This window comes from Chiloscyllium punctatum, chromosome 4 (genome assembly GCF_047496795.1).
Source record: "Chiloscyllium punctatum isolate Juve2018m chromosome 4, sChiPun1.3, whole genome shotgun sequence".
Lineage (NCBI taxonomy): Eukaryota > Metazoa > Chordata > Chondrichthyes > Orectolobiformes > Hemiscylliidae > Chiloscyllium > Chiloscyllium punctatum.
In genome coordinates this window covers 6,856,751-6,876,321 of record NC_092742.1, presented here as the reverse complement: position 1 = coordinate 6,876,321, position 19,571 = coordinate 6,856,751, and the positions used below count along the sequence as shown (strand labels likewise).

Sequence of the window (19,571 nt, the reverse complement as noted above, 5' to 3'; positions counted from 1 at the left end):
AGGACTGTCCTCATCTGCCTAGCCCAGCCCAACTTCTGGCTGTGTGTCGACATCAAGCCAGTGGGGTAGCCAGTTGAGAATGACAACAAAGGTATAAGGGTTACAGAATCAAAGCCAAGTGTGGAAACATTAAGATTGTGAAGGGACTTGACAGGGTAAACATACACGTTTCCCTTGGAATCAAGAACATAGGGTCACTGTCTTACAATAAAGGAATGATCATTTAAAGCTTCTTTTTCGCTCAGAGTTGTGAATCTTTGGCAAGAAGTACTGAATGGCAGTACAAGCTCAGGGGGCCAAGGGGTCCATTCCTGCTCCTATTTCTTATGTTTTCATACAGCTTAGAGTTAAGTTAAAGATCAATCAAAATCTTGAGAAGCAGAACAGGCTTGATGGGCTGAATGACCTCCTTCTGATCCCACATTCTTCCTTTCCTGTGAGGAGGAGCTGCCATCAGTAAGCATTTAACGAGAGGATTAAAAGCGAAATGGAGCAGGGTTATCGCCACACAGAAGCTGCTACTTCAGCTGTTCCCCAACAAAACCAGGGAAGCCTGAAAGCAGACCGATAACTAGCCCACAGAAATGGGTCGGCAGAAATGGAAGCGTTAATTCAAACAGGAATGTTGCACACTCCTCAGGAACTGGCAGGATTCAGGTTGTAAGCGTGCTCGCTGAGCTGGCAGGTTTGTTTTCAGATGTTTTGGCACCATGCTAGTGAAGTTTCGTCGGAGGCTCACTGATAATGTTACCTAGCATAGTGATGAAACATCTGAAAACAAACCATCCAGCTCAGTGAGCAACCTTCCAACCTGAACCTCAACCTGAGTAACAAATCTTCTCAAAAATCACAAACTGGCAGGATCAGCAGAAATCCTCTTTTTTTCTCCAGCTTTCTTCCATCCAGCCTTTCAGAACCAACAATTGGAGCTGTCATTGCACAACGTTTTCCAGCAATATAATAAAGCCTGTCTCTCATCATCCAACTGACCTTGAAAGTATTATTGCAAAGCTGGTGAACAGAGGGAGGGTTGAGGAAGGATGCCGACATGGGGACTTTTAGTTGGGTAAATACCTAACCATCTTCATTGCAGAATATTTCTGGGAGCTTCACTTTCTGGGAGACAGCGTTGGTTCAACACTGGCAATATCATTTGCACAGTGACTGGCCTTGCAGCTCTGTCCATTCGGATGTCACTGGTCTCTGTACATCACTTGCAACCAAACTCAAAGCATTTCAACTACCCAGGACTTTGTCAGTAAAGTTTAACGGTCTACAGATAGCAGACAAGAAAGCTTTAGCAACTAATTTGCATTCATCTAACGCACTGTCTTTCAAGGTCTCCCAATGCACTCTTTGACAATGTACTCTACAGACAAAGAAGTACTTCAAAATGCATGCATTGCTATAATGTGGCAAAAGCTGCAATCAATCTGTGCAAAGCACACTTCCACAAAGTAAATTTTAAAAATTGGTTGAGGATTTCGTGACTCATTGGGGATAGCGCACTTTAAATCAAGCCACACTATTCCCCGCCTCATCATAAATTTGAATAGTGTACTAAATTGCAGAACAGCCTATTACTACCCTACAGTCTAATTCAGATTAAAACAATATGCAGACTAGATTTCTCTCGTAACAACAAAATAACTGTGTTTCGTAATCAAACTGTTTTTAAACCAAGGCAGAAAGTAGGTAATTTAACCAGACAAGTTCAGAGCTCAAACCCAGGACTGTCCTCATCTGCCTAGCTCAGTACCAACTTCTGGCTGTGTATAGTAGCCAATTGAGAATGATACGTTCTATTGAACAAAGGTACAAGGGTTACAGAATCAAAGCCAAGTGTGGAAACATGAAGATTGTGAAGGGACTTGACAGGGTAAACACACACGTTTCCCTTGGAATCGAGAACATAGGGTCACTGTCTCACAATAAAGGATCAATCATTTAGGATTATAATGAAGCTTTCCTTTTTTGCTCAGAGTTGTGGATATTTGGCATGAAGTTACTGAATGGCAGAACAAGCTTTGTGGCAGGCAATGTAATGGAAAGGGTACTGAGGGATAGGATTTACGAGTATCTGGAAAGACACTGCTTGATTAGGGACAGCCAGCACGGATTTGTGAAGGGTAGGTCTTGCCTTACAAGTCTTATTGAATTCTTCGAGGAGGTGACCAAGCATGTGGATGAGGGTAGAGCAGTGGATGTAGTGTACATGGATTTTAGTAAGGCATTTGATAAGGTTCCCCATGGTAGGCTTATGCGGAAAGTCAGGAGGCATGGGATAGAGGGAAATTTGGCCAATTGGATAGAAAACTGGCTAACCGGTCGAAGTCAGAGAGTGGTGGTAGATGGTAAATATTCAGCATGGAGTCCAGTTACAAGTGGAGTTCCGCAGGGATCAGTTCTGGGTCCTCTGCTGTTTGTAATTTTTATTAATGACTTAGAGGAGGGAGTCGAAGGGTGGGTCAGTAAATTTGCAGATGATACAAAGATAGGTGGAGTTGTGGACAGTGAGGAGGGCTGTTGTCGGCTGCAGAGGGACTTAGATAGGATGCAGAGCTGGGCTGAGGAGTGGCAGATGGAGTTCAACCCTGCCAAGTGTGAGGTTGTCCATTTTGGAAGAACAAATAAGAATGCGGAATACAGGGTTAATGGTAGGGTTCTTGGTCAGGTGGAGGAACAGAGGGATCTTGGGGTCTATGTACATAGATCTTTGAAGGTTGCCACTCAGGTGGATAGAGTTTGTAAGAAGGCCTATGGAGTATTATCGTTCATTAGCAGAGGGATTGAATTCAAGAGTCGTGAGGTGATGTTGCAGCTGTACAGGACTTTGGTTAGGCCACATTTGGAGTACTGTGTGCAGTTCTGGTCGCCTCACTTTAGGAAAGATGTGGAAGCTTTGGAGAGGGTGCAGAGAAGATTTACCAGGATGTTGCCTGGAATGGAGAGTAGGTCGTACGAGGATAGGTTGAGAGTTCTCGGCCTTTTCTCGTTGGAACGGCGAAGGATGAGGGGTGACTTGATAGAGGTTTATAAGATGATCAGCGGAATAGATAGAGTAGACAGTCAGAAACTTTTTCCCCGGGTACAACAGAGTGTTACAAGGGGACATAAATTTAAGGTGAAGGGTGGAAGGTATAGGGGAGATGTCAGGGGTGGGTTCTTTACCCAGAGAGTGGTGGGGGCATGGAATGCGCTGCCCGAGGGAGTGGTAGAGTCAGATTCATTGGCGACCTTTAAGCGGCATTTGGATAGGTACATGGATGGGTGCTTAATCTAGGATAGAAGTTCGGCACAACATCGTGGGCCGAAGGGCCTGTTCTGTGCTGTATTGTTCTATGTTCTATGTTCTATGTTCTATGTTCTAAGCTCAGGAGGCCAACGGGTCCATTCCTCCTCCTCCACCACTCCTTTTAAAAATTCCCATTCACACATATTTACTAATACAAATATAGTAAAGAAATAAATATTATGGGTGGACCGAAAAAGAAAATCAGAGAAATAGAGTTTGATAGCAGCAGTTTGAACTGCAGATGTCCATCAGCTTTTATCTTTCGGTTCCTTTCAATTTTTGCTGAGGACATCAGACTGTGGATATACCAATTCTCAGTCTCGCATTCACTGGCTGAAAATTCAGCTTTTCACAGCCTCCGAAGGTGGGTTTTCCCTTTTGGCTTTCAACATGGTATTTGCATAGAGAGCAGCTTACAGAGGCAAGGTGAGGAAAAGTCACTAGCTTCTGGGAATTTGCTTTTACTTCTCCACACAGCACGGAGAGGGGGGTAGAGAGAGAGAGAGAGAGAGAGAGCGAGAGAGAGCAAGAGCGAGAGGGGAAGAGAGACGGAGAGCGAGAGAGAGAGAGAGAGAGAGAGAGCGAGAGAGAGCGAGAGAGCGAGAGAGCGAGAGCGAGAGAGATGCTTTCACTTTGCAGGCTGGATATTCCTGCAGTCATATGGAATGGATTGGATTTCCAACAGTGTGGAAACAGGCCATTTGGCCCAACCAGTCCACACCGACCCTCTGAAGAGTAACCCACCCAGACCCATTTCCCTCTGACTAATACACCTAACACTGTGGGCAATTTCCCATGGCCAATCCACCTAACCTGCACATCTTTGGATTGAGAGGGGAACCCAGAGCATCCGAAGGAAACCCACACAGACACGGGAGAATGTGCAAACTCTACACATATAGTCACCCGAGGCTGGAATCGAACGCAGGTTCCTGGCACTGTGAGGCAGCAGTGCTAACCACTGAGCACCTACATACAAAGCTGTAGACACCTACCAGGTCAAGAGGCAGTTACCATGCTGAGTTCTCCCGAGTCCACAACAACTGCTGCTGAGTAAAACATCAATCAAAAGACTGGCGCAATTGTCCTGAACACTAACAGTTTGTCGAGACTTCTTCACTACTCTGATAAGGCATCATCGGATATACAATTTTCAATATGCTCCAGTAATTAGTTTTTAAAACCTCTTTTTACAATTTCCATGGTTTAAAGCATCTTTGCCCATTTTAGTTCACCTTCTAAAAATAAATAGAAGTAGTCTTTACAAGGAATAAATATTGGTCAGGACAGCCTGAGAATTTGCCTCTTTTTGAATTAGTGACTATGGGGACATTCACAAACATTTGGACCATGGTTTAACACCTCATCTGAAAGACAGATTTCTGACAGCACAGCACTCATTCATACACTCATTCACCCGGCCCATATCCCTCCAAACCCTTCCTATTCATATACCCATTCAGATGCCTTTAAAATGTTGCAATTGTACCAGCCTCCACCACATCCTCTGGCAGCTCATTCCATACACGTACCACCCTCTGCGTGAAAAAGTTGCCCCTTAGGCCCCTTTTATATCCTTCCCCTCTCACCCTAAACCTATGCCCTCTAGTTCTGGCCTACCCCACCCCAGGGAAAAGACCTTGTTTATTTACCGTATCCATGCCACTCACAATTTTTAAAAACTTCTATAAGGTCACCCCTCAGCCTCCAATGGTCCAGGGAAAACAGCCCCAGCCTGTTCAGCCTCTCCCTATAGCTCAAATCCTCCAACCCTGGCAACATCCTTGTAAATCTTTTCTGAACCCTTTCAAGTTTCACAACATCTTTCAGATCACACAGAGGGTGGTACGTGTCTGGAACGAGCTGCCAGAGGATGTGGAGGCTGGTACAATTGCAACATTTAAGAGGCATTTGGATGGGTATATGAATAGGAAAGGTTTGGAAGGATATGGGCCGGGTGCTGGGAGGTGGTGGGACTAGATTGGGTTGGGATATCTGGTCAGCATGGATGGGTTGGACCGAAGGGTCTGTTTCCATGCAGTACATCTCTATGACTCTATGACTCTACAACTTGTCCACCACCAACATCAAGCTCACTGGTCTGTAGTTCCTTGGCTTGTCCTTACCACCCTTCTTAAACAGGGGCACCACTTTAGCCAATCGTCAGTCTTCCGGCATCTCACCTGTGATTATCGATGATATAAATATCTCAGCAAGAGGCCCAGCAATCACTTCTCTAGCTTCCCAAAGAGTTCTAGGGTACACCTGATCAGGGCTGAAAATGTGTTGCTGGAAAAACGCAGCAGGTCAGGCATCATCCAAGGAACAGGAGAATCGACGTTTCGGGCATCAGCCCTTCTTCAGGATCAGGTCCTGGGGATTTATCCACCTTTACCCGTTTCAAGACATCCAGCACTTCCTCCTCTGTAATCTGGACATTTTGCAAGATGTCACCATCTATTTCCCTCCAGTCTATACCTTCCATATCCTTTTCCACAATAAATACTGATGCAAAGTACTCGTCTAGTAACTCCCCCATCTTCTGTGGCTCCACACAAAGGCCACCTTGCTGATCTTTGAGGGGCCCTATTCTCTCTCTCTCTCTCTCTCTAGTTACCCTTTTGTCCTTAATATATTTGTAAAAACCCTTTGGATTCTCCTTAACTCTATTTACCAAAGCTATCTCATGTCCTCGTTTTGCCCTCCTGATTTCCCTCTTAAGTATACTGCCTTTATACTCTTCTAAGGATTCGCTCGATCTATCCTGTCTATACCTGACATATGCTTCCTTCTTTTTCTGAACCAAATCCTCAATTTCTTTAATCATCCAGCATTCCTTTTACCTGCCAGCCTTCCCTTTCACCCTGACAGGAATATACTTTCTCTGGATTCTCGTTATCTCATTCCTGAAGGTCTCCCATTTTCCAGTCGTCCCTTTACCATGCAGCACTGAGTGCGTCAGCCTGGATTATATGCACAACCCATGACTTTCTCACTCCAGTAGTGGAGGTGCATAAAACACTGAGCCAGGGCTAAAACCTTTAGGCTATATAAAAAAATACTTTGAGCTTAAGAACTAACGCTAAGAAGTTATGAGCAAGAATTACTCAGCATTCTTGAATTCAGCAGTTTAAGTGACATATTTTGCTTTTCCTCCTCACTTAGAAAACCATGAGAGAACAGGATGGTCTGAAGCACAGCAGCTGGATTACACCAGAGGAGGAGCAGGCCTTTCCGCCCTTTGAACCTGCTCCACCATTCAATTAAATCCTGACTGCTCGGAGAGCCCCAGATTTCAGCCCACCCCAGATAACCTTGCACTCCCCTGCTCATCAAGAATCTATCTACTTACATCTTAAAAATATTAAAAGATTGCTTTTACTACCTTCATGACTGTTTATATATCATAGAATCATATGTGTACCTTCATATTTTTAAACAGAGGTTTATATGTCAATGCCAAAGTTGTTTGATTCAGTTCAGACCTATGCACCTTCAGCTGAAGCTCTTCAACCAAGTTCCATGCGGGAAAAGAAATCACAGTCACAAGTGATTAAGAGTCATTAGTCTCATTAAGGAGACCAAAGAGTGGACAACCATGTTCTGGAAGTGCGCAACTGGGAACAGATCTGACTTTAAATTCACTTCATCCATCTGTTTCATCAGTGAACATTTAACAGATGTGGAACTACAGGCAGTCTGAGCCTCTTACACCTGTACTGGAGGCATAGGGACAGAACAGATTGGGATTGTACCATTGATCATTAACCAGCACCATGTCTGGGTCCGCTGTAGGAATTTGGGGACCAATGACTGCGCTGGCTTCCAGAGTCAATTAGCCTGCCAAGACCCACTGCATGCCCCCTATACAACAAACTCCAGAATTCCATAATATCACCAGACCTAAAGCTGAATGTATCAGCTTTCACTTTACTGCTGCATACCACATATTGAGCGATATGAATACGTATGCGTACTTCAGTGTGGACAACCAGACAGAAAAAGTATACACACACCTTCTCAAAACCAAGCAAACACAACTCAGCAGAAGTAATCATTTGGTCATGGACAGCTTGAGCATTGTTGAGAAATAAACACATTTTATGGAATCTTTTAACTCTTGCTCATCAGGACACTTATGAGGATACTATTAAAGGGACAAACCCAACACTCATGTTGTATGAGAGGACAATGCTGATTCGTTGGAAGTCAGACTCAGATTGGTGGAAGCATTTCCATTAATACACCAATTAATGATGATTGACAGTTAATTGCTAGGTTTTGTTCAAATTTTCATCATTCAAGCCCTTGTGCCACAGTGGTAACGTCCCTATGGAGTCTGGAGATCTGTGTTCAAGTCCCACGTGCTCCAAAGGTGCATCATGATATCACTGAACAGGTTGAACTCTGTCCCAATGGGTCACTCATGGTACAATAGTAATGTCCCTATCTTTGAGTCAGGACACTCAGGTTCAAGTCCACCTGCTCCAGAAATGCTTATTAAGATCTTTGCACAGGTTAAATAGAAAATACCTAAATTTTAAACTAATAGATTGATTGGTCAAGATATTACCCTGAGAAATTAACCAAAGAATGGCTGTTGCTTATTCTGTGGAGTTGAAAACTAGCGTCGTGCTTGTTCTTTCAGTCTGCAAAGAACACGGTTCTGTCTATTAATGTGTAGCTTCCAGCACATAAAGCTTACTGCATTATGCGCTCAGCTCAACAGAGAAATAGTTTTTCATTTTCAAATACTTTTCCCTTTGAACATAAGTAACCAACAGATCTACAGAAGATATTAAAGCTGAGAAAGATATATTGGAGATGTCAACAAAAAACCCCAACAATTCTCTCTGTTATATATTATTGGAAGCATTTTTCCATTTCCAGTAGTGTAAACAGCTGCAGAAATACAGCACTAAGGAACATTGCACAAGCATGTTAGGCAACTGCTCAGAAAATCAATGGACCACCAATATCATTTTTAGTAGTCTTGGGCTTAAACAATGCCCTCCTAACAATATTTTTAATAAAGCTTCTTTAATGTAGCAAAATGTCCCATGAGACTTCACAGCAGCATTATCCAAAAATACTGATGCCAAGCCACTTTAGGTGCTAATAGACCAGGCAAGTTAAAGCTTGTCAAAGAAGTGAGTTTTTAAGGGAGATCTCAAAGGAGAAAAGGGAGGCAATGAGTTTGGGGGAGGAGAGGGGATGGGGTGAGAATAGCAGAATTCAGGAATGACACAGCTGACAACATGCTGACAATGGTGGAGCAATTACATCCCAGTGTGCAAAGGTTCAGAACGAGAAGAATCAGCAATCGAGTCAGTTGTTCAGTTTTAAACTTTAAAGAACTTATTACATTACTTGAAAACTGAAATATTATTGAATTGGCAGCAGTGTGCGAGAGCTCAGGTGCACAGCTCACTTAGTTAGTCACAGTGCAGAGATAGAATGACTCATAATTGTGTGCGACATTATTTTCTCAACCAAATCACCATGTAGTTTCAAATTTGCAGGCAACACATTCCTACTGCATTATAGACACAGTCAGGAACGTTAAGTACACTTACCTGACTCAGGTTCATCAGCTGCTATACACTCTTCAATGGACTCCTTCAGGCCAAGGCTGGCTGCTGTAGGGAGGGGGCCTAACAGAGAGGATATATTCGGGGGTTTGGGCGGAGGCTCTGATTCTTTCTCCTCCTCTGTTTTATCATTCTCTTTTGGCCGCTCTTCATTGAGGAAGTCATCACAGAAATCCTTGTTGAGATGGTTTGCAACCGCTGTCAGCTCTTCATCCTCACCCTCTTCCTCACCTAATCCACTGGAGGTTACTGAGGCTCCATCATCCAGAGTATCTGGAACACAGTATTTTTTCCGTGAGACAAAAAGAAAACAGTTTGCAAATAGCCAGTGATTCACGAACTACTGAGTTCCTTTGCAAAATCTAATTTATGAGACAGCTTAACTGCTCTTTTTAGATTTATATTCATATCAACACCTTGATTAAATTAGTTTGTTGCTCACACCTGGCTATCTGCTGTTGTACATATATCCTACCTGTATATACATTGTATATATCACCAAACAAGGCAAATGAATACATGTTCAGCAGTAGGACGCCGGGGAAGAACAACGAACGATACAACACAGGAACAGGCCCTTCAGCCATCCAAGCACTTAGGATGGGGGGGACCTCAGCGCATGTATCTACCGGTTCCTTAAATTATCAGATAAAGTAGTTAAGAAGGCATATGACACACTTCAGGCATAGAGTTTAAGAGCAGGGAGGTAATGCTGGAACTGCATAAAAGATCAGATAGTCACAGCTGGGCTATTGTGTGCAGTATGGGAATCCATGTTATAGGAGGAATGTGATAGCACTCAAGAGAATGTGGAGGAGATTTACCAGGATGTTGCTTAGGCTGGAGAGCTTCAGAGATTGGACAGATTGGGGTTATTTTCCTTGGAACAGAGGAGATTGAGAGAGAACACGATTGAGATATATAAATTGAGGGACATAGATAAGGCAGACAGGAAGAAATTTTCCCATTGACGAAGGGATCAATGACAAGGAGGCATAGACTTAAAGTAAGGGGCAGGACGTTGAGGAGTTGGGAGGAAAGACCTTTTCACCATGGAACTCAAGATCCCACAATGAGACTACTGGCTAGTGTGTATAGAACATAGAACAGTACAGCACAGAATAGGCCCTTCGGCCCTCGGTGTTATGCCAGCCTTTTTTTCCTACTCTAATATCCGACTAACCTACATACCCTCCATTGTACTGTCTTCCATAGAGTGGATCATTCAACTTCGCACGGTATGGTTTGGCTGTACCGCACGCAAAACAACATTTATTCACTGTACTTAGATACATGTGACAATAGTAAAACAAATCAAATGTATTTCTGAAATGGTGTGTGGAGGAATATTGATCGAGGGCAAGTATCGTTTTTTTCAAACAATGATAAAATTATTGGTTATTCACACACATTAGTCAGAGATGTACTGCATGGAAACAGACCCTTCGGTCCAACCCATGCCAACCAGATATCCCAACTCAACCTAGTGCCACCTGCCAGTGCCCGGCCCATATCCCTCCAAACCCTTCCTATTCATATACCCATCCAAATGTTTCAGTTGTACCAAACTCCACCAGTTCCTCTGGTAGCTCATTCCACACACGTACCACCCTCTGCGTGAAAAAGATGCCCCTTAGGTCTCTTCTGTATCTTTACCCTATCACCCTAAACCTATGCCCTCTAGTTCTGGACTCCCCGACCCTAGGGAAAAGACTTTGTCTATTTATCCTATCTATGCCCCTCATGATTTTGTAAACTTCTATAAGGTCACCCGTGAACCTCTGACGCTCCAAGGAAAACAGCCTCAGCATATTCAGCCTCTATCTATAGCTCAAATCTTCCAACCCTGGCAACATCCTTGTAAATCGTTTCTGAACCCTTTCAAGTTTCACAACATCTTTCCAATAGGAAGGAGACCAGAATTGCACACAATATTCCAACAGTGGCCTAACCAATGTCCTGTACAGCCGCAACATGACCTCCCAACTCCTGTACTCAATACTCTGACCAATAAAGGAAAGCATACCAAACGCCTTCTTCACTATCCTATCTACCTGCGACTCCACTTTCAAGGAGCTATGAACCTGCACTCCAAGGTCTCTTTGTTCAGCAACACTCCCTAGGACCTTACCATTAAGTGTATAAGTCCTGCTAAGGTTTGCTTTCCCAAAATGCAGCACCTCGCATTTATCTGAATTAAACTCCATCTACCATTCCTCAGCCCCTTGGCCCATCTGAATCGACATTTCGGGCATCAGCGCTTCTTCAGGATAGAAATGTCCGAAATGTCGATTCTCCTGTTCCTTGGATGCTGCCTGACCTCCTGCACTTTTCCAGCAACACATTTTCAACTCTGATCTCCAGCATCTGCAGTCCTCACTTTCTCCTCCATTGGCCCATCTGGTCCAGATCCTGTTGTAATCTGAGGTAACCCTCTTTGCTGTCCACTACACCTCCAATTTTGGTGTCATCTGCAAACTTACTAACTGTATACCTCTTATGCTCACATCCAAATCATTTATGTAAATGACAAAATGTAGTGGACCCAGCACCGATGCTTGTGGCACTCCACTGGTCACAGGCCTCCAGTCTGAAAAACAACCCTCCACCACCACCCTCTGTCTTCTACCTTTGAGCCAGTTCTGTATCCAAATGGTTAGTTCTCCCTGCATTCCGTGAGATCTAACCTTGCTAATCAGTCTCCCATGGGGAACCTTGTCGAACACCTTACTGAAGTCCATGCAGATCACATCTACTGCCCTGCCCTCATCAATCCTCTTTGTTACTTCCTCAATAAACAAAATCAAGTTTGTGAGACATGATTTCCCACACACAAAGCCATGTTGACTATCCCTAGTCAGTCCTTGCCTTTCAAAATACATGTACATCCTGTCCCTCAGGATTCTCTCCAACAAAGCAAACCTGTTTTCCCTAGAGCGTCGGAGGCTGAGGGGTGACCTTATAGAGAGACTATTTTTCATGGACTCTGAAATGTGGAGCATCGTGGCTCGTGCTAGACTGACTTACTCATACTTATTAACAGAAGCAGCCTTCAAGATTAGACCACCAAGACCTGTCCTCATAAGGCCACAAAATTATGAGTGGCATAGATAGGATAAATAGACAAAGCCTTTTTCCTGGGGTCGGGGAGTCCAGAACCAGACGGCATAAGTTTAGAGTGAGAGGGGAAAGATATAAAAGAGACCTAAGGGGCAACTTTTTCCACACAGAGGGTGGCACATGTATGGAACGAGCTGCCAGAGGATGTGGTGGAGGCTGGTACAATTGCAACATTTAAGAGGCATTTGGATGGGTATATGAATAGGAAGGGTTTGGAGGGATATGGGCCGGGTGCTGGCAGCTGGGACTAGATTGGGTTGGGATATCTGGTCGGCATGGACGGATTGGACCGAAGGGTCTGTTTCCATGCAGTACATCTCTATGACTCTATAACTTGTCCACCACCAACATCAAGCTCACTGGTCTGTAGTTCCTTGGCTTGTCCTTACCACCCTTCTTAAATAGTGGCACCACGTTAGCCAATCGTCAGTCTTCCGGCATCTCACCTGTGACTATCGATGATATAAATATCTCAGCAAGAGGCCCAGCAATCACTTCTCTAGCTTCCCACAGAGTTCTAGGGTACACCTGATCAGGTCCTGGGGATTTATCCACCTTTACCCATTTCAAGACATCCAGCACTTCCTCTTCTCTAATATGGACATTTTGCAAGATGTCACCATCTATTTCTCTACATTCTATATCTGTCATATCCTGTTCCATGGTAAACACTGATACAAAATACTCATTTAGTATCTCCCCCATTTTCTGCAGCTCCACACATCGGCTGCATGGCTGATCTTTGAGGGGCCCTATTCTCTCCCTAGTTACCCTTTTGTCCTTAATGTATTTGTAAAACCCTTTGGATTCTCCTTAACTCTATTTGCTAAAGCTATCTTATGTCACCTTTTTGCCCTCCTGATTTCCTTCTTAAGTTTACTCCTACTGCCTTTATACTCTTCTAAGAATTCACTCAATCTATCCTGTCTATACTTGACATATGCTTCCTTCTTTTTCTTAAGCAGACCCTCAATTTCTTTAGTCATCCAGCATTCCCTATACCTACCAGCCTTCCCTTTCACCCTGACAGGAATATACTTTCTCTGGATTCTCGTTATCTCATTCCTGAAGGCTTCCCATTTTCCAGCCGTCCTTTTACCTGCGAACATCTGCCCCCAATCATACAGGCTACTCTCATGGAAAACAACTTGAAACTCCAATCTGTCAATTTACAGCAGTTAGCCATTTAAAAGTTTGATTCAGAGCAATAACATCGTTTACCCTTCCTGAGGTTTAAGGCACTGGAGGTCAAATCACAGGGATTTCCATCCTAACACTGTCTTATGAGGACAGGATAGGTAGACGTGTTGTAACAGGTCTTGGTGGTCTAATCTTGAAGGCTGCTTCTGTTAGTAAGTATGAGTAAGTCAGTCTAGGACGAGCCATGAAGCTCCACATTTCAGAGTCCATGAAAAATAGTCACTTGAGGGAGGTGATGAATACTGCCTGTATTCATGGTACATGGCATATTAAAATTTTATTAGCATACAATTAAGCCCTCAACAACCACTCAAAAAAAAAGCAATTTGTTACGTGTACATACCTCCTTTAGCATAGTTAGCATAAGCTCCTCGATACCTTGGTCGAGTGATCTCCAGTTCTGTCTCAATCTCATCTTGATAACTTGCGATTTCACCTGCAAAATATCAACGGAAGTTTTATTTTTAAAATGCACTCTATGAAAACTAACCTATGAATAACCATCTATGAAATTGAACTCTTCATTGCCAGAAATTGGGAAAGGTTTGGGGAGGCAGGGTTAGAGACAAGTGAACATGTTAAAAAAAGAGAGAAAGAGAGGGAGAGGGGTTTAGGAAGAGAGAGAGAGAGAGAGAGAGAGAGAGAGAGAGAAAAGGGGAATGTTGTTCAATTACCTTCAAAATCCACCAATTTTTTGGAGAGTTCTTGCTCCAGCTGAAATAAAACAATAATTAATTTACACATATTCAGTCATTTCTGCAAATGATTTATTAGACCAGAGTACATATTCAAGGCTGACACTTCCAATGCAATAGAGGGAGAGCCACACTCTCGAAGGTATGTTCTTTCAGATATTAGACCAAGGTCCCACGTGCCCTCAGATAAAAGATCTCACAACACTATTTTGAAGAAGTGCAGAAATGTGTTAACAAGGTCCTGAACAATATTTATGCAAAATTCAACATCACCAAACATCCAGAAACAAGGTCACTTATCTCACTGCTATCTTTGGGAGCTTGTTTTATATGTAATTGGCTCCCACACTGCTTACATTATAGCAGCGCTTTGAGACATCCTAAAATAATGAAAGGCAAATCTCTTTCACTACCTTTCTGCCAGCTAAGCCATGCAGGAGCCAAGTGAGGTGGTGAGAACCAGAGAACTTCCCCATCAGTATTTTGAAAAAAAAATCCTATGTCATGTTTTCAGTTTAGCCACCGATAAAAAGGCAGACAACTTTATCTGGACCATATGCCATTGAGGAAACCACAGCTCATCACTCAATGTAAAAATAATTGGTAAAGGATTTCATGATAAATACAATGCAGGCAAGATAACTTCTACAGATACAGACATTAACTTAAAACTGTAATGTACTTTTAAAATAGAAACCCTTTCAACAGAAAAACATCTTTGATGGTTTTCCATTACAGATCTTCACTGTAATTGATCCAGAAGGTGGGTGAGTGCATGAACACTTTTTTTATGTTTTTGTTTTCTGTGATATTTTGCTTTTAAAAAGAAAAAGAAGATCTCCATGTGAACAAACCCATGATGTGATATTGAGTCTAAACGACAGGAAGGTTTCAGTCTAGCCATAGTTTATTGAAATCAGTTGATCTGATGAGGGAGCAGGAGTCTGAATGGTGTTACACCTGCTCAGCTCAGGACTGGAACAGGCATCCAAGGCAAGGAACTTCCAATCAATGGAGAGAAAAGCTGGAGTTGTTCTCTTTTGAACAGAAAAGGACAAGGAGAGATTTAATAGAAGCATTCAAAATCTTAGGACTTACACTTGAGTAATCAAGGAGAAACTGGTTCCAGTGGACAGAGTCGAGAGAGTGTGGTGCTGGAAAAGCACAGCAGGTCAGTCAGCATTCGAGGAGGGTCACCGCACCAACCAATCCCACTGCCCTGTGGCTGAACACTTCAACTCCCCCTCCCATACTGTCAAGGACATGCAGGTCCTGGGCCTCCTCCATCGCCAAACCCCTACCACCCAATGCCTGGAAGAAGAATGCCCCATATTCCGCTTTGGGACCCTGCAACCACACGGGATCAATGTGGATTTCACCAGTTTCCTCATTTCCCCTCTCCCCACATTATCCCAGTCCCAAGACTCCAACACGGCATCGTCCTCCAGACCTGTCCATCACCATTCCCATCTATCTGCTCCACCCTCATCGACGACCTATCACCTTCTTCCTCACCTTCATCTGACTATTGTTTTCTCAGCTACCTTCCCCCCAGTCTGCATGCTGTAAGTTGACCCACAATGTCCCGAGGGATGGAATTCCAGGATTTTGACCCAGTGACAGTGAAGGAACGGCGGCTTGGAGGAGAACTTGCAGGGGGTGGTGTTTCCATGTATCTGTTACACTTGTCCTTCTGGATGGAAGTGGTCTGGGTTTGGAAGACACTGCCTGACGATCTTTGATGAAATTTCTCATGCAATCTGCTGAAAACTCTGGTCCTAATGTTAGGTAAGGTGCTGACTAGTCTCTGCTGAGCTGTGGTCACCCTGTAATCAAACGGTCACTTGGGGTGAGGTACTTAAGAAGGGCTGGTCACTGAGGAATCATACCTCAACTTAAGAGTCAAATCTTCAAAAATGGAGTAAAGAAAATTGAGAAGAGTGAAGAATTAAAATCGTTTATCAAAAGGCACCACTCTAGTCTCTGCTCTCCCAATTATAATACAATTACCTGTTGCAGCCGAATCTTTCTCTTTCCTGCTGTGAATGAAGGTGGGTCACACTCTTCCTCCAAATCAATCTTCATAAACTCGTCGATTGTTAACTGGCTGGTTGGTGTCTCCTCAAATTCATTAAGCCTATAACAGAAGTTTAAAAAAAAGTCGCTGAACAGGTTTCAACATCCATCCAGGTCTTCCTGTGGAGATAGCTATGATAGCTTCATACCACTCAATGGTGAACAGTTAACAATATGACACCCTGTAAGACATCTGCAACTCCTCTAGTTCCTGTCATCCCTAATTTTCAATTCTGGCTATTCTGTCAGTTACCTAAGTCTCCAGGCTCTGGAACACCCTCCCAGCACATCTCTGCATTACTTTCCGCTTTTAAGAGGCTCCTTCAATCATTCCTCTTTAACCAAACTTTTGGTGACCTGACCTAATATCCCCTTATGTAACTCTGAGTCCTATCAGCTCCTGTGAAACATTGTAGGATGCACCACCATGTTAACGCTGTCAAAGTTGTTGTTTTTGCTCTATGTACTGCTGAATAGGAGCATAACTGATCCTTCCAGCCCATCCCCCAACCCTGCTCTTGAGTGGGGGGAGTGTCACTATTTGTTACACCACCCTCCTACTGAGAAGGGAAGCTGAAGGCTACCACAATATTACTGTTAATTATAGCTTGTTTAACAAGGCAAGCTGAAAGAACTAACTACACTTGTGGTAACAGATACCCAGGTGATGAGAGGCTGCAAGAGCCCATGATACCATAATCACATACAGACTGAATAGAATAGGCTTGAAGGAACAGTTCTCTCAACAGACTGCAGCTTCACATCTCAAGCATGCAGTAACATCAGGACTGACATTTTAGAGTGGGAGGAATGCGGACTGAGGAAACAAAAGAAAAGATTTGCAGTGCGATAGGGAAAGCGACAGGAAGAGGAACTAATTGGGAAGATCTTTCAAAGTATAGGGAGGCACAGGTGTGGCTTTAAATGTCATGAAAATGTACAAATTTAGTCGGTATGCCAATCCCAGACACATGCTAGCAGTGGCATTGGAATGCCTCAATGAAGAACAAAAACAACTACATTTGACACATGAAGAACATTGAAATAAAACTGGAAATCCACACACTATCAACTTATTGTCTGATCATTTTCCAAGGTATTAAGCACTATGAACATATTTCTGGGCAAAACTTTTCTCTCAAGGTTAAATAAGTGGAAGAGAGTTCATGGAATGGCAGAATTAGGATTAATAGCCCTTGACTGATGTCCTTTCTTCTATATACAAGGCAGGACCATAAAAACAGGATGGTTGGTTACCCTGTTCATTAAATGCCGTCAGTACGGTATAAATTGTACCAGTTACTGGACTCTACCAGAGACAGTAATAGTAGCAAATAACAGTTAGTCAGAGAGAGTTGATATGAATCTGTGGGTGTTTATATGAAAGATTATGACTGATTACTATAAATATATTATTTTGAAGGTCACGGGCTTGTGAATAATGAAAAATCAATGGATGCTGTCTATATGAACCTCCAAAAGGCACTTAATAAGTTTCTATTCAAGGAAAAGCAAGCAAGAGGAAAATGCAAGAATTTGGATGAAAACTTATGAGGTGGATCACAAACTTTTTGGGAGCTAGGAAGTAACTATTGAGTCAAAGGGAATATATCTGGATTGAGTGGATATGGCAAGTGATGCTCCCCCAGCAATGATGCTCCCCTAGGAACACAGCTTTTCACCATTTGTATCAATGGTCTAGATGGAAAAATAGAAAATTGTATGTCTAGATTTGTATGTAACAGTATGTTAGAAGGTACAGGAACTTGCGTAGATAAGGGCAGGAATTGGCAACACAACACAGACTTAGTGAATGAATAAAACTAACATATGTAGTTTAATGTGCGCAAGTGTGAGGGCATTCACTTTGAATCAGAAAAAGATAAATCATCATAATTTCTTAATGATGAGAGAACATTAGTGCAGCAGCAAAGGGATTAAGCTGGTCATGTGCGCACATTACTGAAAGCTACTGAACAAGTATCAGAAGCAATTAAAAAGGTTCAGCTGAATGCTGACTTTTTCTCGAGAACAAAGCAGACAGCCTTGGACAGACCCCATTTTGAGTAACACTGCTCATTTCTCCGGGACCATGTCTCAGGAATTAAGTCACGGCCTGAGAGAATTGCAACACAGGTTCCTCAGAATGATACCACAGGTGAAAGAATGAAATTATTCAGACAGGTTGGTTCATATTCTTTAATTTAAGAATGTTGAAGCAAAGGCAAACACTTCTATTTAAGTAATGCATTTCACCACCTCACAACATCATAAGGCACTTACAAAGTGTAGGCAGGAGTTGATACAATAGATATGGTTACGGGGAGGTGATAGCCTAGTCATATTATCACCTGGATTGTTAATCCAGAGACCCAGATAATGTTTGGGGGACCCGGGTTCAAATTCAACCATGGCAGATGGTGAAATTTGAATTCATAAAAATTCGAGATTAGGAGTCAAAGAATGATAATGAAACCATCGGCGGTTGTTGAAAAAAACCCATCTGGTTCACTAATATCCTTTAGGTCTGGCCTTACATCCTTACCTGGTCTGGCCTACATGTGACTCCAGACCCACAGCTCTCTGGGTAATTAGGGATGGGCAATAAATGCTGGCCTGGCCAATGACGCCCTCAATCCATGAATAAAACAAAAATACTATTTCCTCACGTGGCTGAATCTAGAAAGAGAACGCAGCGCCTTAAAGTTAGAGCTGGACTATTTCCAAATGGAAATCAAGACCATTGTTTTCCACACAAGACTTTGGATGCAGGTCAACCGCAGTTTGCAAGACTGGGATTAGTAAATGTATCACTGGATATGGAGCAAATGTGGCTATATGGAGATGAAATACGTATCAGGCATGGTGAATCTGAATGGAGGTACAGCCCAGTAAGCTGAATGACCTCCTGAAATGATCACTGTTTGAGAAGCTAGCTGTCACCAAAAACACAGACAACAGATTGATTGTACACTACTTAGAGAAAATATGGGAATGTGATGCTCCGTTATGTACTGTAAATGCATTGTACCTGTCTTTACACAGAAGATAGAGATGACAACAGACAGAGTCAAACAAACAGATCAAAGACTAATGCATGATTCTAAGATAGTGAGTAATGGAAAGATAGGTACGATAGGAAAGTGATTTATGAGACAGGACTAAGAAGCCAGAGATTGCACGTTCAAATCTTCCTGAGGAAGTTTCGTAATACTTCAAACTCTGAAAGTAAAAAGCCAGTGAAAAGTATGCATAGAAATAAAAAGTGTTATTTCTTCAGATTTTGATGAAAATGGAGCAGTTCACAAACATCATTTAGGAATGGAAAACGTCTGCCTTCACCAGTATGGGCCTACAGGCAGCTAACACAAAGTGCAGAAAATACTAAGCAGGTTTGGCAGGATCTGTGGACATAGGAGTTGACATTTCAAGTCTAATTTGATTCTTTCATTTATTTGGCTCAATTGCCTTTAAAAACGGCCGAGGCATGATAGCCAGTTAGGGACATCAAACCAAGGAGAAGTAGGCCATTTAGCCCTTTGAGCCTCTGCTACCATTCAATAAGATCGGATTGTGTGAATTCAGCTCCACTGC

General features: G+C 42.9%; 1 protein-coding gene across 2 annotated transcripts in view; it reads right to left on the bottom strand.

Annotated features, from left to right (window-relative positions):
• The window catches only part of brf1b (BRF1 general transcription factor IIIB subunit b), a 482,080-nt gene that overhangs the window by 153,323 nt on the left and 309,186 nt on the right, over positions 1–19,571 (bottom strand). For both annotated transcript variants that reach the window (XM_072568024.1, XM_072568025.1), the window contains 4 exons: positions 15,912–16,038; positions 13,881–13,920; positions 13,550–13,642; positions 8,872–9,159 (listed from right to left, as the gene is read on the bottom strand). In XM_072568024.1, the coding sequence (XP_072424125.1) occupies positions 8,872–9,159; positions 13,550–13,642; positions 13,881–13,920; positions 15,912–16,038 (548 nt within the window). The remainder of the gene's footprint in view (positions 1–8,871; positions 9,160–13,549; positions 13,643–13,880; positions 13,921–15,911; positions 16,039–19,571) is intronic.